Source organism: Miscanthus floridulus, chromosome 3, assembly GCF_019320115.1.
Source record: "Miscanthus floridulus cultivar M001 chromosome 3, ASM1932011v1, whole genome shotgun sequence".
Taxonomy (NCBI): domain Eukaryota; kingdom Viridiplantae; phylum Streptophyta; class Magnoliopsida; order Poales; family Poaceae; genus Miscanthus; species Miscanthus floridulus.
Window position 1 is genome coordinate 752,441 of NC_089582.1, and position 27,496 is coordinate 779,936.

Here is a 27,496-nt window from a genome sequence, read left to right on the forward strand (position 1 = left end):
TCAAAGAAGAATATTCTGCCAATCAACAGTCAACTGAAAGCAAGAGAATACGAAAAGCCAGCAGTATTGGAGGTTTGTCATGAATATATCCAGAGTTAATTTCACCTGAGATACACGGAGCCTGGCTGAAGTCAAGTCATATGCAACATATAAAATTGAAAATTCCATCTCAATATTCTGTGTGGAAGATGGAGTCGGCTTTCCAGGACGATGTTCCTCTACTAGCCATCGACAGCGGCGGCACGGGTGGCGCAGCGGCCGTCCGGGATGACCACGGTGTACTCCGCCAGCAGCCTGCGGCCAGCGGCACGCACAGTTGCAGGCCCAGGGGGCACGCGCGGCGCAGCGGCCGTCCGGCCAGGGGCGCGCGACGACTGCCTAGCCAGGTGAGCGGGGCGCAGTGGCCGCCCGGCCAGGTGAGCTTATGGAGGGGAGGGGATATTTTGTGCCCTTACCCGTCGTCGGTCTGAGAGGAACGCCGGCGGCTTTCTCGTCCTTGGCTGCCGTCACCTCCATCTTCATCGACAGAAGGTGTCGCCGTCCTGGACGAAGGTGTCCGAAAAAGCGACATCGTCGCCTTGGGTCTGGACATCGTGGAGGCAGGTGCGCCGCCGAAGCAGCTGTTGGCGTGTTGCACGCAGGGGCCGTCGTCGCTGCAGGTGTGGGCATCGACGACGACGAAGGTGTCCCTGTTGCCTGGTCGAGGCCCAAAACCCTAACTGGCGCCTGGCGGCTGCGGCTATCTGCTCTCCCACCCGATTAGATTAGTGAGTATCACTACCGGAAACCGGCACTTTACCGAGTACCGGAGGCTTTGCCGAGTGTATTTTATCGGGCACTCGGCAAAGATGGTCTTTGCCGAGTGCCAAATAAAATACACTCGGCAAAAAAAAAACAATCGACAAAATGCGTCTTTGCCAAGTGCCTTTTTTCTGGCACTCGGCAAAGATGTATTTTACCGAGTGCTATTTTTCGGCACACTGCAAAATCCGTCTTTGCCGAGTGCCTTTTTTCTAGCACTCGGCAAAGATGTATTTTACCGAGTGCCTTTGTTTTGGCACTCGGCAAAGAGGCATTTTGCCCTTGCCAAATCAGTTTTTCAAAGCCATTTTTGAGGCCCTAAATGAATTCAAATGAAAAACTTTTCAAGTACAAAGTTGTATAACTTCTCAAGATCTACAAAGTTTATTTTGGTCATTTCTTCATTTGACAAAGCGACAATAACATTGTTCATAAAATCTACATCTCTCATATCTCTCATTAGTTTCATGAAAGTAGAAGAGAGATATATAAGATTTGTGAACAATGTTACTATCACTATGTCAGATGAATAAATGACTAAAATAAACTTTGTAGATCTTGAGAAGTTATGAAATTTTGTAGTTGGCAACATTTTGATTTGAAATCATCTTGTCATGCAAAAACGACGTTTGAATTTGAAAATTTTAAAATTTGAATTTTTCAAAAGACCTCGGATGGAAAAACTTCCTAAATGAAAATTGTAGATCTCCAAAAGTTATGAAACTATGTAGTTGACAACTTTTTGATTTGAAATCATTTTATCATGCAAAACTACGTTTGAATCTCTCAAATTTGAAATTAGAATTTTTCAAACGACCTCAGATGGAAAAACTTCCTAAATGAAAATTGTAGATCTCGAAAAGTTATGAAACTTTGTAGTTGACCACTTTTTGATTTTAATTCGTTTAGGGCCTCAAACAAGCAATTTACTCTCGGTTTAGTATAATATATGAGGATAGATAATGGAATCTAGACACCAGTGATAGTGTAGTGCTCTGGTAGAGCAGCAGACACGCAAGGGAGATGTCGTGAGTTCGAATCCCGCCGACCGCGTTAGCCGCGAATTTAGCGCAAAAATTGCAGCGACTTCGATGGAGACGGGCGGGCGCTGGCCGGTGGCGGCCTCCCAAAAAAATTTGCTATTATTTTTGGGTTTTTCGCATTTTTATTTTGCCGAGTGCTTTTCCGGCACTCGTCAAAGGCTTTGCCCAATGTCCGACAAAAAACATTCGGCAAAGTCTGTTTGCCGACTAAAATTCGCCGAGTGTCGTTTGCCGAGTGTCGACACTCGGCAAACCCTTTGCCGAGTATTTTTTAGACTTTGCCGAGTGCGCCTGGCACTCGGCAAATATCCTGATTCCCGTAGTGTATTAGGAATGGAGATGAATAGTCACGTCACGTAATGTGGGGAGGGAAAAACGTGGGACCAGTCGTGGGCGCGGGTGTTTTGGCACTAGAAATTTCGCTGCAAAGAATGGCGCCACTGCGTTTCATTTGGAAAATTTGGTGGGATCTGTGACAGCGGTCCATGTTTCCCAAATTTTCAAACTTTTAAGCTGGTTGTTGTCTCACCACGTTGATGGTCCAGGTCCACTAACGATTTGATGATATCTGAACAAGTTTTACTAAGATTCCAATAAACAAAGAGTTAGCTCGGTTCCAAAAAAAAAGGTGCGCGAAGAACCCTACGACATATCTATTTTTTATGCTGTTACCGGACAACAGATGAATTTTAAATAAAAACTTGGTAATTTCAAAAAACTTGGTAATTTTTAAAAAACTTGGTAATTTAAAAAAACTTGGTACACATTTTAAATTAAAAAAACTTATACTAGCACCTTTAAAACTTTATACTTTATAAGATTTAAAACTTTGTAATTTCAAACTTTTTTAAAAAATTCACAAACTTTATACTAAAATTTGTATTTCAAGATTTTAGTAGTAGCACCAGCAGCAGTAGTACAGCGTGGCGCCGACGCACAAGAAGGTAGCTCCTGCTTGTCTCATTCCGCCATGGCGACGCTCTCCCGCGCGGCCTCGTCCGCGGCACGGCGCCTCATTGCTGCTGAGGGTCGACCAGGGCTGAGACTGGTTTGTGCACCTCGGCGCTGATGAGTACCCGCTCGTGACACCCGATGGTGATTCCTCTTCTCTACACCTATCGCCGAGCTCGCCGTTGTCCTCGACGTCCTCCCCGTCGCCTCGCTCTGCCTCTCATGGGACGCCGCCTAGTACCCGCCTCGCTCTGCCTCTCGTGGGACGCCGCCCAGTACATCGACTTCGGTGATTCCTCTTCTCTACACCTATTGCCGAGCTCGCCGTCGTCCTCGACGCCCTCCCCGAGGGAATCGGTGCCGACCACCGACCACCGACCACCAACCAGCGAATCGCGGCCGCTCCAGCGAGAAGGATGGTGAGGGCGAGAGGGGGAGGACACGCGCCTTTGCAATCGCAGCAGCTCCGGTAGTAGTAGTAGTGATACATGTTTCATGTGAGTGGAGATAGTTCCATGGTGAATAAATTCTACATGTAGTAGAGGTAATAGTGAAAGGTTTCTTAACATAAGTTTCATAAGGAAGAAAAAACAGTAAGAAAACCGCAAAAAAAAATATTTTTCATCAATCAAAGTCAAAGTAGCAAAAAGCAACAATGTTAGAAAGGATTTTGGAAAAGTAGTAGATTAAAAATTAACAAAACGCGCGCTTCGAACCCAGGAGATAGAGTTCACACAAAGGCTCATCTACCACTGGGTTGTCTGATACTAGGCGGCGTTTATTTTACTTGTACAGATGCGGTGCTGATTTTCTTAAGTGGATCGGCTGCGGCGGGCGACTCTCATATTTGCTCGGCTCACTCGCAGGTGAGTCCGCTAGCGCTTGGCTCCGGGCTTTCACGGGCTTGGGCTTCCATCTAGTCTGCATCTGTTACTCGTCCAAGGCGCGGAGGCGACCGTCGTCCAAGGCCTCGAGGAGCAGGACTCCACACCGGAGTCGAGGAAGCCGGCCCCAAGAACTACGACCGCGGCCCGGGCGGTTCGACCCTCTCAGATCCGCAACCTCCGCCGGCGCCCTTCCCTCCACCACCAACGCCGGCGAAAGTTCTTAGGTATGCAACTGTTTATTTTTTCTTTTATGTTGCAGTCAGTTCAGAGATGTAAGATCGATAGAAAAACTGAACACCAGCAGAGGTACTGAAGGCAACAATAATTTGCTGAAGTGTGGACAGATGTGCACGAGTGAGCTTCGCATGCCATTTGGAAGAAGCATCAGCCTGTTCTGAACTTAGTTGATGGATACCTCACAGAGGTTGCAAAGGACCCAAATAGACTATCGTACAATTTTTTTAGCCTACTTGAGACAATGGCTTTTGTTCTCAAATTGATCTGTAAGAGTTGATCATAGATATGCTATAAGATGTTGTATGCACATTGTAATTTTTGATCTGAAACTTGTATACAAGGTTATCTAGGATGAAGATGATAACACTACTTTGTTTGCTTTGGTTGTGTTTGAGGCCTGTCTAAGCCTTATCTTCGTCCTCTGGTTTGCTGTGCTGCTGCAGCCTGGGCTGTAAATTGTATTTTCTCTGAAAGCTCTCTTTCCTGTCTTAATTGAAAGAGAAAGCTCCTGGTATTTTACTTAAAAAAACACGAAACTCAGTGAGAAATTTGAGAAGATGATAAGAAGGGAATTGGAGTAGATATGTCTGGACGGAGCAATATAAAAGACATGCTGTAAGCATTTCAGAAAACAACAAAAAATTCCAACTTGCTGATATTTGTGCTTACGACAGGAACCAATCAGCCTGCAGTTACCTTTTGCAAACACTGAAAGAGTCCAGCCATGGCCTTTCCTGGAAAACAAGAGTTATTTGAAAGCTTCAAACGCACACATTCACGTTTGCCGCGCACTTGCACAGTTGCATTTGCATACCAAATAGAAGCATAATGCTATTTTTATTTTCAGATGCTGAATGTGTGCTCTTGTTTATCCAAAAATTATTCAGAAGAAAGCAAAAAAATTCAAGCTTGCAAATCGCACCTCTGAATAGTGCATTGTATTTTATTTTAATTCTGGGGTCTGGACATATCAATAATCAGCAAGAATACAGAGAGAATCAACTAAAGTACGCATCACAGTTGAACAAAAAACAAGTATTTAAACAAAGAAATCATCTTCTAGGTACTACCCCAGATCTTGACATCACTGCCGGTTCAAAACACCCCATCACTGCCAGATTTTGAACCGGCACAACCATACCGGCAGTGATAATGGTTATCTATCACTGCCGGTTCCTACAAACCGGCAGTTGAACCGGCAGTGTTCTTTAACTTAATTGTCGGTCATTTACACAACCCCGCAGAGTTCAGTTCAACAAACACTGCCGGTTCATGAGACCACCCGGCAGTGTAACATCTAACATCACTGTCGGTTTGTGTCTTTAGCCGGTAGTGTTGTCGTAACCAGCACTGCCGGTTTGGGACAAGATCCGGCAGTGATGTCTAAGCCAATGCTACCAGTTTGTGGCTCAAGCCGGCAGTGCCATCTTAGCCATCACTGCCGGTTTGTTGCTAACCGGCATTAATGGCCCGTTCATATTTTATTATTTTATAATTTATTTTAATTTATATTTTTTTGTGAAATCGGGTTTCGCTTTATATACGCTACGTAGACGACAGGTCCATCAATATTAAACATTACAAATGTTACAGTTTAAATGTTCTTATCAAGATTTCGATCCCTCAAACTAAAAAAGAAATTATTCAATAAGATGAAGCATGTTTCTCGGACTTCTTACAATAATCTAGCGAGCCGCTCTGGGCCATACTGGTTCTTGAACTTCACGGATTGTGCAATGGAAAATATTCTATCTTTTTCTAATACCTCGGCTAAGATGAATTTTGCTAGCTCCGATTGCAGTGCGATGATCTACATGTCTAACAGTCTTTTGTGGTTATATTTCTTGTGCTGTCGTTCAAAAAAGATGATATCCAAAGAGGAATCAGTAAATCATTTTATGGAATTATTAACAGACATAAATGAAATGGGGATTGTACACACCAACTTATCTGCTTCTTCCGATTTTCCGCCGATGTAGCGAAGCATTGCCCACATTACATAAAATCCGCATTCATTGTTTCCCGCCGCCTGTTTTAGGTAAGCTATGACCCTCTCAATTGATTAGCGTGTGTGGCTACATAGTCACATGATACCAAAGTTACCTGTCCATCTTGGTCATTTTGACCCAGCTCGAGCAGGCTGGATGGGGTCTATGGCTGCTCGTTCTCACCATCCTGATTGACACCATCACCGTTTGTCAGATCATGTGGCTCTCCTGTCCCAGCGATATCAGCCACTTCTTGTTGCCGATCTGTTCTTCGGCGATGGGGTAACAGGCGATGACGAGTCATGGCTGTGACACGATCATGGTTAGTTTTGGCTGCGAACAACTACTAATAGCATATGTTCATATTATATATATATATAATATGTTTAATGCAAAGTCTAATAATAGCATATGTTCACCTAGAATAAATTCATTGTTTGAATGACCAAGCTTACATCAACTTCCAAATAAGAAAAGCAATGACCATAGCCATAAATAAAAGCATGACATCTTTTCAAGACCAAGGAGCAGTTCTCCTAATATTCACATCTCCGGCGGATGGCTTCTCTTCAATCTCCGGTGCCGACGGATGGCCATGGTTTGCATTCATTAGACCATAGTAGGCCGGTTGCCCATGGTTTGCAAGGTAGGTCGGATGACTATAGTAGGCCCTCAAAGCTTTAGCTTCTGTGTTGTATTTTTTATGCAAATTACCTGGGTAGCGATTGTCTTGAGCATAGCAATCTTCCCAGGTTCGATAAATCCCAGGCACGTGACCAACATACACTACATACCATGCCATGGTTGCCTATACATTTAAGTAAATTAGGTTGTCATTCAAACATGATTTGACTTCATTGTTTATCTAGCAATAGCCTTTCATTTATTAGAGTGTCACAAAATGCATAGTTCCAGCAAATATCACACAAAAAGTGGAGTTACCAAATACCAAGCACATACCACTCAACCTGGCCAATTTAAACAGTTGCTTCCTAAAGGCCATCAAGTTAAGTTGCCAAGCAAAAACTGGCACTCTTAAACATTGCAATACCACAATAAGAACGGAGTTTATGTGCAGAGTAATTGTGCCATCTTATTGAACCCTCATATCTGAATGATAAATTATACAACATGATTATAAGTATATGACAGTGAATGTACAGAGTTTAACCACATTAGGTACTTTTGCTAGTACTCCTGCAATGGATTGGCCTAACATTTTTCTCCACTAAGTAACTGCAGTTCTTCTCATAAGTTGGCTCTCAAAAAAATTTAATACTAGCAAAGCAGGCATAAAGATATTGATCAAGCTTCTCATAAGTTGGCTCTCACAAATGTCTCATTCTAGGGATCTTCTACAGCTGGATCGAACAACGATATGCAGGGTGATCAAGACCTGGACTTGACTCCGTTTCAGGCCATCCGACCTTGTTTGATAGTTTTGTAAGTTGAACTGTGGACTTGGTTGAACTTTGTGGACTTTGGACATATGTTGATGGTGTTTGTGAACTTTGCATGGTGCTTGTCGACATATGTTGGTTATTGTGAGTGGATGTGACATTTGTGGACATATATGTGATATATATTGCCTATCTGTCATGTTATTATAATTTCCTGTGATTTTGTTGCTTATTGTGACTGGATATGCACTGAAACAAAAAAAAAATTATGTGGACATATTTTACCGAGTGTAGCACTCGGTAAAACAGAGATTCTGTCAGTTTTACCGAGTGTAGCACTCGGTAAAACAGCGAACAGAACCAAATTGGTTCTGATTCTGTGAATTTTGCCGAGTGTGCCATTTTTTATCGAGTGCCGCGTCCCCACTCGGAAATATTTGACTACTTTTTACCGAGTGGGAACACTCGGTAAACATTATTCTTGAAGTTTATTTGCGGAATTGTTTTAATCACGAAAATGGTTATTCTTTTACCGAGTGTTAGGAGCTACACTCGGTAAACATTATTCAAAAAATTTATTTGCGGAATTGTTTTAATCACGAAATGCTAATTTATTTACCGAGTGCTGCTAGTGACACTCGGTAAACGTCGCCGTTAACGGTCAGTTTGGAGGCTGACGACCGTCAAGTCATAATTGTTTACCGAGTGTCATTGTAGCATTCGGTAACTCTCTGCTCCGAGTGCGCCGATATTAGACACTCGGTAAAATAACTTCACCGAATCGTTGTTTGCCGAGTCCACTTCACCGAGTGTGACACTCGGTAAAGAGTTTGCCGAGTGTGTAGCACTATTTGCCAAGTGTTACTCACACTCGGTAAATACACAGTATCCCATAGTGGCCTATGAAGCCTCCACAGTTCTATATATACCCTCTCCTGCAACCTGTTCTAATCAGCTCTCTCTCTCGTCAATTCTCCTCTCCCTACCTCACGATCGATGGTAACGAGCTCGCTCTCATCCTCGGAGTCCGGCGTCCAGTTGAGACCACGAATGAGCACCGGCGAAGCGACCGCGCCCTTTGCCGGCGAGGCGGCCGCACCATTTGCCGGTGAAGCAGCTGCGTCCTTTGCCCGCGAGGTGGCCGAACCCTTTGCCGGCGAGGTGGCCGCGTCCTTTTCCAGCGAGGTGGCCGCGCCTTTTGCCGGCGAGGCGGCCGTGCCCTTGGCCGGCGAGGTTTCCGCGTCCATGGCCGGTGCTTCTCTTTCGTGGCTGAGTACGCAAGCGGGAGGGATAAAATAGGAAGTGCAGTTGGGAAGGGAGAGCAACTTGCATGCATGCATGCAGCTGATATTGGAAGCGAGGCGTCGCAGTTACTACGCGCGAGAATACAGAACGTGAGCGCTGGCTCCCGATGCACCCAACGGCTTAGGCGCCGGTGAATTCACAAACCTTTTCCCAAGCCAATACGCCTCTGAATGAAGGACGGAGGGAGTATTATTGGGTTCTTCGGCTTGTGCTATATGATGTCCATAAACATGGGGTCCTGGTACCTGCACAACAATTGACGTTTTCTTTAGTTAATCAGCTAGGTGATGAGCAGACAAAAGAAGGTTGAAAATTGTCCCTGAAATCCATGATATCTGGGTCCTCATATTGTGATCTCACTTGAGGTACCACCGCTGTTCGCCCATCTAGGTGAAGGAAGTGATTACTTGCCTCCCTGAGGTGATCGTTTTGCATCTGGTTCGCAGCGTTCAGTGGATTCATAGCTGGAGATGAGTTTAGAGGGATATGATTTGGCACGGGGTGGCTCATGTATGGTAATCTTGGCATCTGACTTAGGCCTTGTGCTGCAGGTATGCAACCTGAATTCATGCCTAGAGCCATTGGTGGCATGAATTGGTGAGCACCAGGAAACATCATTGGCGCCATCCCAGAAGTCATCCACATGATCTGAAAAACATGTTTATTTCTTAGTTTCATTCGGTACCAGCAAATGATCTTGTATGGGATCATGTAAGTTTAGGTTGGAGTAGCTGCTAACCAGAACTTGCATTTGGAGGGACTTGAGATACTCAATCGTCTCGTCTAGTATTGACGCTTTGTCAGTCTGACAATTAGAGTTGATAAATAAAGTAAGACAAAATGAGATGGCTGAAAAGCAAACTAAACATGCTGACAATGATCAAGGACATATGTTACCACTCATCAACAGAGTTTCATAATACAAGGGACTTGCACACCTGACAAGAAAAGATGATAATACTGTATTAATATACCTTGTTGCAGTGCGGGATCAGCTCTTGCAACGCACGCATCTTTTCATTGATCCGGTCCCTTCTTCTCTACATCAGCATTCAGCAGCAGTCAAGAACGCTGTAAGAACAATTTACCAACAAGCTGCCTGCCTTTATGAAAATAGGCTTTTCTTTGATAGCACAATCTGATTCTGATCTCACCCTCTCTGAGAGATTATGGACTTCAGTTGCACGAGTCCGGCGTTTCGGCCCATGTCGCCGCGACTGTTTGGTCTCCTCAGTTGCCTCCTCACACTCGGCATCCTGCGATTTCCACATCAATTGTATTCCACTCAAGCATCCCTATTTCCTAGTAGTTCGTTCAGGATACAGGTTATACAACCAACCAAACAAGATGAACAAAGTAGACACCTCGCTCGGACTATCTGAGTCGTCTCTACACCTCCCCTTCCTCTTGTGGACATACACTGTCACTGGGCAGCCCGGAACGGATCCCCCATAGTTGGTTCCAGACCCACCGGACCACGATGTGCCATCATGCGCGCCGGCACCGCTCGGCCCCTCCGACTGCAATGCCGCATCCTTCCCGCTGGTCCCTGCCGGCGTCCTGGGCACCTGGTTGCTGCCGCAGAAGGTTGAGCAGATGTCGCCGGCCAGCTCGAGTCGACGCCGTTGCTCCCAACCGGTGGCAGCGGCGAAGGCTGCGAGGTAGGGCCCAGGAGCGTGCCCTCGTGTTGCGGGGCGGCGTCGGCTCCGCCACGCCGCGGGCTGGCCGGAGCGTTGGCCCCGCCGCCGCGACCGCGCCACGGCCTGGCTCCGCCGGGTGAGGTCGCCCCGCCAGAGGGCACGTGCAGCTAGTGCTGGGCGCCGCCGGCCGCAACATCCTCTGCTCCATCATCCTCTCCTCCTCCTTCCATCAATCTAGGGTTTGGTGTTTTTTTTCGGGGAAGAAGGTCACGAACTCACGGGAGACAGGAGCGCTCGACCGCTCGGGAAGTCCTGGAGAAATGGGATGAGGGTATGTTGGTCACACTAACTAAGAAAAAACTGACATGGTCAAAATAGTCAACTAACAGATGAATGGATGAAATGGACGGTAGTGTCATATAGGGAAGAAAATTTTAACTTGATGCCAGATAAGAAAGTTCAAAATTTTAAGTACCAAATATGAAAGACTGATTTGTTTCAGTGCCAGATACATAATTCTCTCATTCAGGTATGCTGTTCCATCATGAATTCTTTGTGCTCACCCTTTTTTAAGCAAATGACACAGAGAAGCCCATTGGTAATACTTTTCTTTTTGTGTGAAAAATGATACAACTAGTGTGTCCATCATTCCCCTGTGTCTATGTTTTATTCAGATTTCATAGCGATCAGACTTGATCATTGGTCTCCCTCTGTTCAGATGAGGCAAGCCTGTTCTCGCAAATCAGGGATGTCACATGACAGCTGGCACTAACAGAGATGTAAGAGCAGCTTACACCATTTCACGTTATTGTGTGACGATTAAGCCTTGATATCTGGTACTCTGCATGTTGTTTCAGGGGCTTCCACAGACCGACTGCAGCTAAAGATGATTGTTTTGCGACTCACCGATCAAGAGGACTCCTCCTGGGCTTGTCTCAGAACCCCATATAGCTGTGTATATGTAGTGTAGAACTGGAAGGAGTTGGGAGTTTGGTTGGGGAGGGACCTTGCTTTTGCCTTTTATACCTTCCCCCTGCAGCAAGTGGTGCTATGTGCATATTCTCTGCATCATGCATGTTGCGAGTTGCGACTAAGGTCGACAATGCTTTTGCTAATCCATCTAACATCCGGAGATGATGCAAGTATTTGCCTGCTGTGAACTGATGTTCATTGATAATACTGATAGTTGCCCATATTTCTATGAGCATGCTGCACCTGTGCACCGAAGTTTCTGTCAACATATATACTCTGCTGCCTACATGCAGACCCTGTATATAACATAATATACTAGTTTTCCTGCTGCTCTGTAACACACCGGTGTTCAGGCTACTGAAACAGGGGAGGAAGCCGGAAGCGTAATATGGGAACTGCGTCTTTACAGTTCAGAAGCAGAATCAGACCTTCATAGGTTTGACTGTGTGAAACGCTTGTCTTTGTGTGGGCCCAGAGGGCAGTGAGTGCGGGAGGGTAGGTTACAACTTACAACCAGTTTGTATCCGTGTGTTTATTAGATCCTCTCATCTTTTCTTTTTATCTCCCAAATAATTTCCCTCGTTGCTTCGTTCTGTCTTTGAATTATCAATTGCTGACGGCCTAGTGATCTCGCCTCGCCGGTGGCGACTTTCAGGTTCAATGACTCGCTTGCCTCAACTTGCGGTTAGAGTACTAGAGAGCTATATTTTTGAATGGCCCATAGGTAAATATGGCACTGAAGAATTTTTTTTTCAAAAATATAACTCAAAACTTATAGCGTGATTTTTTTTTCAATATATTTTTTTTTTGGTAATTTGAATTAAATACCCCTTCCATCCTAAAACAGGTAACCTTATAGGATTTAAACTTTGTTCTAAAATACTTGATCTTCTCACTTCTAAATTTCTAATACATCTTTCTGTTTTCCTAATACACTTTTCTTTTTTTTTACTAATACATCTCTATCTCTACTCCTTGAAAGGTATTTTAATCTTTTGCCTTTTGTGTTGGTTTCCATAAGAGATTTTCGAATGTTACGTAATATAAGACAGATGGAGTACTTTAAAATTCATGTGTTACAATAACTAATAAGGTCTTGTTTAGTTCCTCTTCCTAAAGTTTACTCCCTATCACATCAGATGTTTGGACACATGAATGGAGTATTAAATATAGACTAAAAAAATAACTAATTGCACAGATTGCACGACTAATTTACGAGACGAATTTTTAAGCCTAAATAGTTCTCGATTTGACAACGTGGTTCTACAGTAAACATGTGTTGATGACGGATTAATTAGGTTTAATAAATTCGTCTCGCTGATTACTGACGAATTCTGTAATTTGTTTTTTTATTAGTATCCGAACACCCCATGCAACACCCCCATGTGACACTCGATGTGACAACCCTAGACTTTACTCGCCCGATTTAGACACCACCTAATATATAAACTTGAAAGTTGGAATAAAAGACTTGCACCCTGTTCGCATGATCGTTTCTGTGGCTTATAAGCCGGCTGATGCTGTTTTATTATGAGAGAAAAATACTATATCATGACTGATAAACATGACTGATATGACCAAATGAACATGGTGTTGGTCGGTGTACTAAATGACACACGTCAGAATAATGCACACGGGTTCAACATAGAGCTTTTATCAATCCAATCAAACACACTCTATTAGGCATGATTGCTTAGTTGTAGCTGTGGCTGCAATATGAGTGTTAAACACGGTTACAGAACAGGCGTAGCCACAACCACTCTAAAGAGAAATGAACACGCAGGAATTGTCATGAGTTACCCGTTTGAATCCATTGGATTATGAGAATCCAGATAGAAAAAAACCTAGAAACCTAGTATCTTAATCAAATGGTCTAGATTTTAGAAAGATTTTAACTTAGATTTTTAGAATTTTAAAATTTAATAAAATTGTTGTGATTCTTTTTTATCCGGATTCATATAATTCGATGGGATTCGTACGACACGTATTTGACCTTTCTGTCTTCTGGATGAGCACTCCGCTTTGAGTCGACTCTTCATTATGCAGTGCTGGTGTTCAGTGGGAGACAGCTCTCTCGACCAAGCCGGAATCGTCATGAAGCTCCGCCGCCAGCGGCCTCCGCAGCGCTCCCGTCGCCCTCTCCGCCGTCGCGCCACCAAGCTCCGGGGGCTCTTCAACTGCAGTCAGCGCAGGCGCCCTCAAAGAAGCGCCGCGTCTCGCCTTCCCCGGCTCCCCGCCCAAGACGGCCACCCCATTCCCACCGCCCCCACCGGCACTCGCAACCTCCGCTCCCGCCGCCGCGTTCCTGAGCCCGTACTCGCTGCCTCAAGGGGACACGACTACGGAGCCTGCGTACGTGGATTCCCCCACGGCGCCGCCTCCGGCCGCGGAGACGCGGCCTGCCGCCGCGAGGCCAGTGCTCGCACGGGAGGCTCGCAAGATGAAGAGGAGGGTCATCATTACCAGAAACCCTGTCCCCAAGGGCACGTTAGCTGCTCGGAAGGCTGCCGCGGCGGCCGCCGTCGGAGAATTACCGGCGGGGAAAAATGCTGCTTTGTATGAAATGGCGGACGAGGAGCAGAATGCGAGGAAAATTGAAGCCGAGGAGCTGCCTAGTGGCTTCAATGTCGTTGATGTGGATGAAACATTGTAGGGATCCGCTCAAAAAACCTTGTTTGGTGAGGAGGCTGTGGGGGGAGGAACCTTAATCGGTAAGCCGGTGGCAAATACTGATTCTGATGCCTGCGAGGCAAAGGAATTGGCGAGTACGAGCATAGGAAAGGAGGAATTTGGGATTTCAGACAGGGCTGAGAGGCAAAGGAGGATGACAGAGGTATTGTCTGCGGGCTCGACAACGACATGAAAGAGGAAGACGTGAGGTCAGTGTTTGGGTGGGCAGACGAGATCACTGAGGTCCGGATGGCAATGGATGCGAGGACGTCGAAGAGCAAAGGGTACTGCTTTGTGCGGTACCGTGAGCCCTCACAGGCTAAGAAGCTTGTTGCGGAGTTCTGCAAATTGAAGGTTATTTCGACTCACTTGGATGAATTCAAAGTCAGCTTCTCATGCTTGAACTCAAATTTCCAGCTGGTTGCATATTTGTGCCAAATGGTGCTAGAAAATCTATTCTTTTGATTTTATTGAGTTAAGTTGATGTGCCAACATTGCTAATTACCCCAACTTGACCTTGGTTTGATTGACACACCTCTTGTAGCAGAAGCTTTTGCCTTTATTTGATTTCTCTGATTACATCTTTATCCATCGCCTTGTTCATTTTGCGTGACTCAGACAATGTTTTTTTTTTAAAAAAAAACGCCTTTAAAAACTTAGAATTAGAATGTACGCTTATTGTTGATTACATCTAAGCTTCTATTAGATTGGTTGCCATGCTTGGACGCCTGGTATGGTTCCAATCATTCGTTACCATTTACTGGAATCATATTAGTGCCAAATTACATGCTTGTGTCATGCCACTGCTGTACTGTTAAGTTTCATTATATATTAATTTCTGAACATATGATCATTCTACAATTGAACATTGTGCATTTGGTTGTAAGTTGTAACCTAAAGCTTGCTTTCTGTAGAAAATAAAATGTAGGATAGGTAGATATGGATGAAAAATTCTACTTTCTGTACCATACATAGTTTATGTGCTATATGTTAGATAATCTACTGCTTCCTTGTGTGAACACACAGAAAGAGAAGACGGCGCCGAAAAGGCTCCCTGCTGTGGTACTGTAGCTGCTGTAGAGGCAGGCACCGAACGGCTCACATGCCGTACTGTAGCCACATGCAGGGACATGTGCAGAAGTCAGTCCTGCTGTGTTGTCTAGTCAATGTTGCAGCAGGACAGCTATACTAGGACTAGATGGATATAGTTGTATATATAGTTTGCCACGGTAACTCAACAAAAAGAGTTTAGTTTTACCATCTCCTATACAGGGCTCCGGCCAACGTTGGTGCTTATACTGTGTGTATGCTCTGTTCTCCCTCTTCTTCTACCTTAGCCATAGTGTGTGTGGTCGGACAATGCTTCTTCGTAGTTGGCATAGCTAGTGGGTGCTTGGCAACACTAGCAGGTGCTCGGCAACACTGGTGAGTGGTCGACTCACCTTCCCTGGTGATCCTGTGGGCTAACAAGTGGTATCGGAGCCGTACAAGCGCCGTCGCCAGACTAACCGCTGGTGATGACGAATGGTTTGGAGATGGGCGACAGCAGTGGCACTGTTGTGGCTGCCGAGCCACGACTGGAGGTCGTTGTTCGTACGGTGCGGGAGGTCAGCGGCACCAGTTGGCCGACGCTGACTCGCACCAACTATGGAGAGTGGTCGGTGACCATGAAGGTCAAGCTCAAAGCCCGATGGCTCTGGAATGCTGTTGACAAGGGCACCGATAATGAGGAAGATAACATGTCAGCATTGGAGGCTATCTTCGCTGCTGTACCGGCGGAGTACAAGGAGCCGTTGGGGGCGAAAAGCTCTGCAAAGGAGGTGTGGGAGGCTATTGCGGCAATGCGCGTCGGTTTTGACCGTGAAAGAAGGTGACGGCCTAGTTTCTGAAGCAGGTGTATGCCAACCGCAAGTTCAAGGATGGTGAAACAGTGGATGATTTCTCCTTCCGCCTGCAGACGCTCATCAGCAAGCTGAAGAGCCACGGCGTCACCATCGACGAAGAGGAGGCGGTCTCCAAGTACCTCCACTCTGTGCTGGCAAAGTACATTCAGATCGTTCTCTCCATAGAGACGATGCTAGACTTGTCCACCCTCATCATTGAGGATGTGACAGGTCGTCTGCAGGCGGTGGACGAGCGTCTGGAGCAGGCGACAGCAACGACGGACAGCGATAAACTGCTGCTGACAGAAGAGGAGTGGGCTACTCGGAGGAACTCCGGGAAGGCTTCTTCGGAGAAGAAGAAGCAGATTGACCCCAACGCCTGCCGGCGCTGTGGGGAGACGGGCCATTGGGCACGGGAGTGCCCAAATCGCAAGCAGGAAAAGAAGGCTGAGGCTCATCTGGCGCAAGCTAATGATGATAATGAGGCCACTATCCTGATGGCAATGTTCTATGCACTGCACGACGTCGAGGCCGAGGAGAAGGAAGAGGTGACAATGGTGGAAGGACCTGGGAAGGCTCTGAAGGCTGTCAACCTCGACGAACCACACACCCAAGTCCACCTCGGACGTGTGGGCGCCGACCAGGAGAAGCGGTGGTATCTGGACTCTAGTGCCAGCAACCACATGACGGGCTCCAAGGCATCCTTCTCCGAGCTCGACAACGATGTTACCGGTACAGTGAAGTTTGGTGATGGCTCACGGGTGGCAATCCAAGGGCGCGACACCATCATCTTCAGGTGCCAGAACGGGAGCACTACACGCTAACGGATGTATATTACATCCCGCAGCTGCGTTCCAGCATCATCAGCATTGGTCAGCTGGATGAGCGCGGTAGCGAGGTACTGATCAAGGATGGAGTCCTTAGGATTAGGGACCAGGAGCAGCGACTTCTCGCCAAGGTGAAGAGGTCCCTGAACCGGTTGTACCTACTCAACCTGAAGGTAGAGCAGCCGGTGTGTCTGGCAGCAAGGCACACCGAGTAGCCGTGGCAGTGGCATGTCCGGTTTGGACATCTCAGCTTCGACGCACTTGGTCGGCTGGAGAAGATGGTCCGAGGGCTATCCCACATCAAGCATAGAGGTGAGCTGTGTGACAGCTGCCTAGCCAGGAAGCAGAGGAGGCTACCATTCCCAAAGGTGGCCAAGTATCGCGCGAAGAACGCTCTCGAGCTCATCCACGGTGACCTCTACGGGCTGATCACACCAGCTACAAACGGTGGTCGGCCGTACTTCCTCCTGCTCGTGGATGATTGCAGTCACTACATGTGGCTGCAACTCTTGGCGAGCAAGGACGAAGTGGCGGCGGTGATCAAGAAGTTCAAGATGCACGTGGAGGCCGAGAGCAGCAAGAAGCTCCGCGGGCTGAGGACAGATCGTGGCGGCGAAATCACTTTGGTAGAGTTCGCTGCGTACTACGCGGATCAGGGTGTGGTGCGATACCACACCGCGCCGTACTCCCCACAACAGAATGGCATGGTGGAGAGGTAGAACCAGACGGTGGTCGGCATGGCTCGATCCATGATGAAGGCCAAAGGCATGCCAGCAAGGTTCTGGGGTGAGGCGGTGACCACGGCGGTGTTCATCCTCAACCGTGCTCCGACCAAGGCCCTGACGGGCAAGACACCGTTCGAAGCTTGGTATGGGTGCAAGCCGAGCGTGCCCTTCCTTCGGACATTCGGCTGCATCAGCCACGTCAGGAAGACAAAGCCGATCCTCACCAAGATGGAGGACACGAGCACACCGATGGTGTTCCTAGGCTACGCGGAGGGTACCAAGGCATACCGGCTCTACGACCCACACGGAAACAAGGTACTTGTCTCACGCGACATCGTGTTCAATGAGAAGGCGGCTTGGGACTGGAGCAGTCCGAGCACGGGGGAAGCTGGCGGCTTCACTAGCACCTTCGTCGTCGAGCACCTGGTCATCCACGGTGGTGGAGATGCTGGGGAAGAGGTGCTGAGCACTCCATGGGCAGTGCCGAGCACTTCGGGAGGGATGCCGAGCACTCCATGAGTGATGCCAGGAGGTTCTGCAGTGGTGGCGACCACTATAGGACGGGTGCCGAGCACTCCCATAGTGGAGCCAAGAGGTCTTGCAGTGGTGCCGACCACTCCAAGACTTAGGCTGAGCACTCCTACAGTAGTGCCGAGCACTGCAGGAGTAGTGACGAGCTATCTAGAAGTAGTGCCGAGCACTGCAACTGGGGTGCCGAGCACTCCAGGTGTAGTGTCGAGCACTCAGGCGGGACAGGGAACTCCATCGATGCCGATCAGTTCGCCTCACCTCCAAGTGACATCACTGAGTTTGTGTATGCCTTCCACGAAGGTGAGGAGGTGCGTTTCCATAGGCTGGACGACATCGTCGGCGGCATAGGGCCCTCAGGCCTGGCTGGTCGGCTGCTCAATGAGCAAGAGCTGCTGCTCGTCAGTGTAGAGGAACCACCCACGTTCGTGCTGGCAGAGCGCGATGGCAACTAGCGATGAGCAATGCTAGAGGAGATGAAGGCGATCGAGGAAAATGAGACATGGCAGTTCGTCGATCCACCTCTAGGATGTCGTCCGATCATCCTGAAGTGGGTGTACAAGGTCAAGCGGGATGAGCTTGGCGCAGGCATAAGGCGCGCCTTGTCGCCCAAGGCTTTGTTCAGAGCGAGGGCATCGACTTCGAGGAAGTCTTTGCGCCAGTAGCGCGTAGGGAGTCTGTTCATTTGCTACTAGCCTTGGCAGCAGTAAAGGACTGGCGCGTCCATCACTTGGACATTAAATCGGCCTTCCTCAACGGTGAGCTAGCGAAGACGGTCTTCGTCAGGCAACCTCCAGGTTTCGCTGTCAAGGGAGAGGAGCATAGGGTGCTCCGACTACGCAAGGCGCTCTATGGGCTATGGTAGGCCCCACGAGTATGGAACGCCAAGCTTGACGCTATGCTGGGCGAGCTTGGGTTTCAGCGGTGCACAACCGAGCACGCGCTCTACACGCGGCGACGAGGAAGGAGGAGCTCGTCGTCGGCGTGTATGTGGACGACTTGATCGTCATCGGCGCGCGCACGGTGGACATCAACAGCTTCAAGCGCGAGATGGCAGCTCATGTTTGAATGAGTGATCTCGGCGCACTCTTCTACTACCTCGGCATCGAGGTGAGACAGGGGAAGGAGGAACTCACGCTCGATCAGAGCGCGTATGCCTCGAAGCTGTTGGAACAGAGCGGCATGGCTGAGTGCAAGCCATGCATGACTCCGATGGAGGAGCGGCTGAAGCTGACGAAGGCCAGCACCGCAACGAAGGTGGATGCAACACTCTACCAGAGCATCATCGGCGGTCTACGCTACCTAGTCCACACGAGGCTGAACATTGCGTTCGCCGTGGGCTACGTCAATTGCTTCATGGAGGATCCTCGAGAGGATCACTGGGCTGCAGTGAAGCGGCTACTACGCTACATCAAGGGGACGGTAGATCAAGGGATCATCTTCCCAAAGACCGGCGGGAGTAGGCTACAGCTCACTATGTTCAGCGATGCAGACATGGCGGGGGACATCGACAGACGATGGAGCACCTCTAGCATGCTCGTCTTCCTCGGGTCGGCTCTGATTTCATGGCTGTCGCTGAAACATAAGGTGGTGGCGCTATCTACGTGCGAGACAGAGTACGTAGCTGCGGCCACAGCGGCGTGCCAAGTTGTGTGGCTACACCGGTTGCTAGGCGAGCTGACCGGCATGGAAGCTCACCCACCAGCACTGATGGTGGACAACCAGCCCGCCATCGCCCTCGCGAAGAATCCGGTTTTGCACGACCGGAGCAAACACATCGACGTGAAGTTCCACTTCCTCAGGGACTGTGTCGATGGAGGGCAGATCGTCATCAAGTTTGTCGAAACCGGTCGGCAACTCGCGGATGTCCTCACCAAGCCGCTCAGACGTCTTCGACTCACGGAGCTAAAGGAGATGATCGGCATGGAGGGGGTACAAGGGATAGCAGTAGGATTAGAGGAAGAATTGTTAGATAATCTACTACTTCCTTGTGTGAACACACAACAAGGGAAGGCGGCGCTGAAAAGGCTCCCTGCTGTGGTACTGTAGCGGCTGTAGAGGCAGGCGCCGAACGGCTCACCTGCCGTACTATAGCCATATGCAGGGACAGGCGCAGAAGTCAGTCCTACTGTGTTATCTAGTCACTGTTGCAGCAGGGTAGCTGTACTAGGACTAGATGGATAGAGTTGTATATATAGTTTGCCACTGCAACTCAACAAGGAGAGTTCAGTTTTGCCATCTCCTATACAGGGCTCCGGCCAACGCTGGTGCTTGTACTGTGTGTGTATGCTCTGTTCTTCCTCTTCTTCTACCTTAGTCATAGTGTGTGTGGTCGGACAACGCTTCTTCGTGGTCGGCATAGCTAGTGGGTGCTCGGCAACACTAGCGGGTGCTCGGCAACACTAGCGGGTGCTCGGCAAGACTGGTGAGTGGTCGACTCAACTAAGCCGGTGATCCTGTGGGCTAACACTATAGACAAAATGAAACATCATAAATCAATATAACATTAGTACCAAAAAATGAATGTTCCTAAATGCTATGTGTATCAATGTTACTATGTTGGAATTTATGGTGTAGTATCTTGTTGCCCTTGTTTTTGTAGTACAGGGAAAAAAATTGTGGGTTCAGAATTCGTGACCTTTGGCTATAGTTATATGTGTTGGCTAAGTCGAATGTGTGGCTTATGTTTCACTGCCTCCACATTTTGTTCCCCTCCTCTTTCTCCATATTGATTATTAATTTATTATACTGTTATTTGAAACTCCATTACAAGATCTGTTGGAAGCTTTGTCAAGTTGAAGCTCTGGATGGGAATGATAAAATTGTTGTTGAAAATATTGACAAGAAATGGAAGAAAGAAGATGTGAGTACAATTGCACCCCTAGCTACCATTTTCTTTATTCTGTATTTCTGTGAATAACCTGCTTGGATATTTGGCTCCATTGTTGTCTGTTTGCTGATATCACCTAATTCTCTTCAAAGCAGATCATGAAGCTACTACACAAAACTGGAGTTGAGAACATTGATACAGTAACACTCATGGCTGACTGTGACAACCCAGGCTATAACTGTGGGTATGCATTTCTTGAACTTGAGACTGAAAGAGATGCATGGATGGCATACATAAAGCTTTCAAGGAAAGGTGTCTAAATATAACAGTTGCATGGGCTAAACCAATGAGTGATCCAGATGAAGAAATGCAGCAGGTCTCATTCTCTCCCTTTCTCACACACTGTTTTTGCCACTAATCGTTATTCATCCCTGAAAATCATTTGAGGCAATGGAAAGGCAATTTTGTTTCCGCGCTGCTGCGAGCGTTTACTGCCCGATCGTGGGCGTAATTGGCGTTTTGAAGGGCCTTGTTCGTTTGTCTTATAATCCGTACTTTTCAGCTTATTTTTTCAGCCGGAACAGAGTTTTTCTCTTACAATAAATCCGCCGAAACAATGTTTCTGCTTATTTTTTCAGCGAAGCGAACGTGTCCTACTTGAAACAAACAATAACTTATGTGATCTGTTGGCAGTGTGAACAGATGACCCTACAAAATGAGTGAACCAAACAGCACATAATAGTTCATATACACCTTCAACTTATTATACAAGCACATATTAGCAGGTGCATGCAAACAGCCTCATGCTAAAATCAATTGGCTAAAAATTTTTAGTGCTAATGAATCCAAACAGTCCTTAGAAATAAAGCAGGGAAAATCTATTATTCTACAAAGAAATGCTATCATGATAAAAAAATAGTTGTAATTCAAACACAAAATAACTCAATTTGTCTAGAAACTAAAAAAATAGCACAGTTGTATAAATCATTTTCAACACATCAAGGTCCCGCTGGCCAAAAAAGTCTAGCAACATGAATTTGGTGTCAAGGTCGGGCCCGCAGTCTTGACTTTGGTAGTCCACCGGTTGTCTTGTCTGAAAAATCTCCGCGGCCCAACCACAGCCACCCCATCTCTCTGGCTGGTTCTTTCCGAGCGGCGTCATGGAGGGCGCGGCAGCGGCACAGGCTTTTCTGAGCAACGCCGGGCGCCTGCTGAGCAAGGAGTACCAGCACCTCCGCGGCGTCGGCGGCCAGGTAGCCGAGCTACGGGACGAGCTGGACGCCATGAACGCGCTCCTCGTCATGCAGTCCGAGGCGGACGACGGCGCCGTGGACCGCTTCCTGCAGGTGTGCATGAAGCAGCTGCGCGAGGTCGCCTACGACGCCGAGGACTGCATCGACCTCTACACCCTGCGCATCGAGTCCCGCCTCACCGACGGCGTGCGCGCCTGGCTGGGACGCCTGCTCGGGACGCTCCGGTCTCGCCGCCGCCTCGCATGCGAGATCGGCGCCCTCCGCGCCCGCGCCGTCGCCATCAGCGAGCGCCAGGCGCGGTTCGGCATCAACCGGGACGCGCTGCGCCGGTTCGCTCCTCTGCTACCTGCGGTCCTCGTATCGGCGGCTTCATCGTCCAACACCGACGACCGCCGCCGGCTGGTCGGCATCGAGGATCAGGCTAACGCCCTGGCTGCACGGCTGAACGCGCCGGTTGGCGAAGAGGCCGCCGCGCGCATGGCCGTCTTCTCCATCGTGGGGTTCGGAGGCCTCGGCAAGACGACGCTGGCCATGGAGGTGTGCCGGCGGCTGGAAGCGGAGTTCCCGTGGCAGGCGATGGTGTCCGTGTCCCAGGCGTTCGAGCCGAGCAGAGACCTCAAGGCGTTGCTCAGCGACCTTCTTCGGCAGGTCGTGAAGCCCAAAACGGCTGACGACAGGGGAATCAAGGAAGAGGCTGCACTGGGTGCAATTGACGGCCTGGATGACAACGGGCTTGCCAAAAGACTCGAGGAGGTTCTCACCAACAAGAGGTACCAAAATATTGGGCCTACATGATAGCCTCATCCTTCTCACCCGCAGGCATGTGGGCCCCACATGTTAGTGTCATCCTGTCGTGTAATCAACGTGCCACACATGCAGATTAACTCAAATTGTGGTAATTTGGATCTCATGTGACATGGTCAATAAGTTTAAAGACCTAGATATGTGTTTCAAAAGTAGGGAACCTACCAAAAAATCACCTCGAGCCAAGTTCGATGACGAACTATGTATTTTACTGTATGGTCATGGTAGCACAATATGTATCTCTTTGCAATTTTTACTCATCACTTACACGTATAATTTAGAAAATGAGAGCTAAATTAATATTTTAAGTGAAACATATGAAACGGTACATGGTATATCAACATTCTTGATAATTAATTTTGTTATAATGGTATATATGTAGGTTTGAAGTAGGTATTTGTGTTCTTTTGTCTAGCTTTTTTTTTTGCATAAATGCATAGTTAGGTAATTTAAAAGCAGACACTAGAGTATCTAGGAGGTCCACTTTTTTTAATAATCAAATGTTGATTATGTATAAGCATGTGTGTGGAAACTTTGAGTTTGCTTTTGTATACAGCAGTAGAAAATTTAGAAATATGTTAGATCTAATAGTTATTGTACTAAATGACGATGTGAGTTCAATGTTACTATATTCTAAATAATACTTATACTAATTTATAAGGATGGTTTTTTTTCTAACACATCTCATGGGTTTAACGTGGGCCTCAAAATTTAATTAAAGGAGCCTCCAATTAATATACACATACTGTAAAAATCACTTCTCATGGTAGTCCTAATGATACCATATTTACACTATTTACTATTACTAGTGAGTCTTCTTCTAAAACCTCAACATTGATTCTATTTAGGAATGCCAGAAAAAAATATAAAGACTCAAAATTCACACAAAAATGATAAATATTTGGCCATGAATCTGATAGACTCTAATAATTGTCATTATTCAATCTATTCTATTTTTCTAACTACCGCATGTATCATTATGAAAGTACTCTGAAGTTACACCTTAAATTTAAATCTAAACTACCCACCTCTATTATTGTGAAAATAACATAAGGTAAGCCCCCAATTATCCATGCATCTGTGCCACTATGAAAGTATAGCCTCTTAAATCTGCATTTAAATTATCAGCCCTTCCACTATTGAAAATAAGCTAAAGTAACATATAGCTCCGTCATTATGAAAAATAACATAAAGTAATTGTCTAAACTTACATCTACCAGCACCTGTCATTTAAATTATTGGCCTCAAACTTTGAATATAGAAACAAACTAACTGTAGTACAATAATGACATGAGTCACCATTCACGGTTTCAGCCCAACGCACCATACGTTCGGTGGAGCTCTGGCTGCCTCGGGTCCGACTTGCACTGTGGTAAGGAGTTGCTTCATCAGCTTCGGCTCCTCCACACACTGTAGCAATGAGCCAAAGCTGTTTTGAGCTATGCCAAAACATCGCCTTATATATATATTTGTATAGGAAACAATGGTCACATATCAATTTATAGGTCACAGAGTGTAGTTCAAAATAAGGCTTAAGACAAGCATACGTCAAGTACACAATACACATAGAAGTGCCTGGCAATGTGGAAAAGAATGAATGGGTATTAAAAAGTATAGAGTAATTGGTAGCTAAAAGCTATCTTAACTAGGAAAAGATAAGAAAATATTTGTATGAGTACCATGTTAGAACATGAACAATCAGAGAGGGCAAAGGTGAGCAGTTTGAATAGATGCGGGCCTAAATTTATCAATGAATGTGTAGGAGCATGACTTGATAGATTGGTATATCAAACAATGATAATGCATGCATATTGAGTAATAGTAGTAGCATTTTCATACATTTTGCACATGCGAGATAATTAATTACGTTTTGGATATATGACTTAACTAACTATATAATTACATTTTGGATATATGACTTAACTAACTATATACTATGCATGCCTAAACTAGGTACCTTATAGTGATTGATGATGTTTGGACTGTACGAGCATGGGAGGTAATCGAATCCAAGTTGCTAGAGAACAACAAGGGCGGTAGAATCATCGTGACCACTCGGATAGATACAGTGGCCAATGCATGCAGCCCTGATAGTATTAATAGCCACTGCAAGTACATTCACAAGATGGAACCCCTCAAGCTTGAAGATTCGAAGAAGTTGTTTGTTAGCAGAGTGTTTGGATCCATGGATGTCTCTTACCCCAAAGAATTTGAAGATGTAATGGGCGACATCTTGAAAAAATGTGGTGGACTGCCGTTGGCCATTGTCAGCATCGCTAGTGTTTTGGTTGGGTACAAATCACCTGGAAGCAAAGACAAGTGGGATAGAGTCTGCAAATCACTTGGTTCACAGATGGAGAGCCACCCTACCCTTGAGGGGATGAAGCATATAGTCACGGTTAGCTACAATCACCTCCCGTATGAACTCAAGGGTTGCATGATGTACTTTAGCATTTTTCCAGAGGACTACGTAATTAGAAAGGACCGACTGCTGAACAGATGGATGGCAGAAGGATTAGTTCATGAGAAGCGGGGACTGACCCTGTGGGAGGTTGCAGAATCCTACCTGGATAAACTCTTGAGCAAGAACATGATTGAAGAGGCAGGCCATTTGGAGGGTCTTGCATGGAAGCAGCAGACATACCGAATGCATGACATGCTTCATGAGGTCATGGTGTCCAAGTCCCTGGAGGCTAACTTTCTCAGCCTGCACGGAGGGCAGCACAAGGGGATGTCATGTGGCAAGATCTGTCGCCTCTCCATCCATACTGACATAGATGGTGCAAAGAGAAATGATGTGGACTATGGAGGCGAGAATGATTATTTGGATATGCAGCATGTTCGATCACTGAGCATGTTCCACCTCCGTGGGCAGCACAAGCTCCTGAAAAATCTTGGTAGCTTCGTCCTCTTGAGGGTGCTTGACCTAGAAGATTGCGAGGGAGTAACAAACAAGCACGTGAGGTACGCCTGCAATCTGTACCTACTCCGGTTCCTAAGCTTGAGGGGCACAAACATTACAAAGGTGCCTTGGCAAATCGAGAACCTAGAGCAGCTACAGACGCTCGATTTGGACTACACGTTCCTCACTGAGCTACCGGAGACCATCACAAAGCTGGAGAAACTTGAGCACATACGATTCTCCAATAGGGATGATTTTTGGGGTACAATGTGGACTATACCCCGGGGAATCAGCAAGATGAAGGCCCTACGCGTGTTGCGTAGAGTAACTCTTGGGAACGATGACTCCGATGCTGCCCAAGAGGTGGGTGAACTGGAGCACCTGCAAGTGTTTGTCGTGTCTCTTGATGACCGCAAGGCCATTGTAGATGAGGATGTTCTAAGAAACCTTGCTCTGTCCCTAAGCAAGATGTGCTCCCTCCGGTGGCTCTGGATAGGGCACCGGAGAAGCGACGACAACAACAGCAAGCAAAAGCAGGTGCTGAACTTTCTCCACCACCTGCCCGCGCCACCACGGCTCCTTCAGACCCTCTGGATCACAGGTGACGTCGATGGGCTGCCGGGCTGGATCGGCTCACTAACTCATCTTGTTACTTTCACCATCTTGGATACAACCCTTGCTGGTGACCAGCTCTTCGGCATCCTGTGTAAGCTGCCCAACCTGAAGAGCATGTACGTGACGTGGACACACCATGTACGGGCGTGATACTTGGAGGTTGTCTACCCAACGTTATTCGGTTTGAGGGAGGATCGATGTCGACGCTGGAGACGCTGGAACTGAGGTTTGACTACAGGTCAACGCATGCGACGGAGTGGAGCATCGTTGGCATGGAGCAGCTGACGAACTTGAAGAAGGTTACGCTTGATGGTAACAAGGACAACCCTGCACTAATCCACGCGGTCGAGCTGCTAAAGGCTGACGGCAGTGGTGGTGGTAGGCTCTCTACTAGGTCCAAGAACAACGAATTCCAAGTTGCAGTGAAATATCGGTGATTGTTTCAATATCTGTTGCATTCTTTTCCGCTTGAATTAATGTATATATCTTCACAAAATAGTACAGTGTATAATTTCCGTTGTTGGCAATGTACGTAGTATCTGAGTACAATATTCTGATTACTACAAGATGCATTAGCTCTGTCGTTGTAAAGAAATTAGTAGTAATAAAACTTTGTCACCGCACTGATGCATGTATTCCGTGTGCACAACGTGACAACGGTACGGTAGAGACGTGCACATATCAGACAACTAATAATACAAAGGGATATGCGCGCTCCTCTCCACGACAGAGAATATGCATGTGTACATTATTCTTGGGCATTAACTATTTGCTTTGTGAGCATATTATGCACGCTAATGCTAGGAAACGGGCATTCGTCCACCCAGACGCTCTGTTGGTGGGCTATGCGACACCAGCCTAACACCCTCTGCTCCTCCATTTCCAAATAAAAAAATCCACTCGTCTACGTACTCGTTCCTATCCGCTCACTTGATCCTATCTGCTCGCCTCCCGCCTCCAGCGCTCGGCCACTGGCCAAGCCAGGCGCAACGCGCGACCAACTCCGAGGCGTAGTGCTCAGCGCTGACCCTACAAGGCCACTCCGGCGCGCTGCCGCCATCATCCCCCGCCATGCCTCTATCCCCCGCCGCACCATGCTCGTCCTCCGCCATGCCCAGGATGCGCTGGCCCGGGTCGCAGAGCAGGTGCTCGTGCGGCTCGCACCGGTGCTCACCCAGGCCGCCGAACAGGTCCTCTCCTAGGGGCGCACCTGCGAGCTCCATGCGCCCCGGCGG

At 47.3% G+C, this 27,496-nt stretch overlaps 1 protein-coding gene and 2 pseudogenes across 1 annotated transcript; 2 read left to right on the top strand and 1 right to left on the bottom strand.

Moving 5' to 3' along the window:
• Positions 1–8,659: 8,659 nt before the first annotated feature.
• LOC136542946 (transcription factor PHYTOCHROME INTERACTING FACTOR-LIKE 13-like) lies at positions 8,660–11,328 on the bottom strand (annotated as a pseudogene).
• Positions 11,329–11,385: 57 nt separating this feature from the next.
• On the top strand, positions 11,386–21,410 carry LOC136542947 (uncharacterized; annotated as a pseudogene).
• A 136-nt stretch (positions 21,411–21,546) lies between these two features.
• Positions 21,547–26,778, top strand: LOC136544741 (disease resistance protein Pik-2-like). The gene is made up of 2 exons (XM_066536809.1): positions 21,547–22,710; positions 24,698–26,778. Exons 1-2 carry the CDS (start codon positions 21,848–21,850, stop codon positions 26,409–26,411), a joined length of 2,577 nt encoding a protein of 858 aa, XP_066392906.1. The 5' UTR covers positions 21,547–21,847; the 3' UTR covers positions 26,412–26,778.
• The last annotated feature ends 718 nt before the right edge of the window (positions 26,779–27,496 follow it).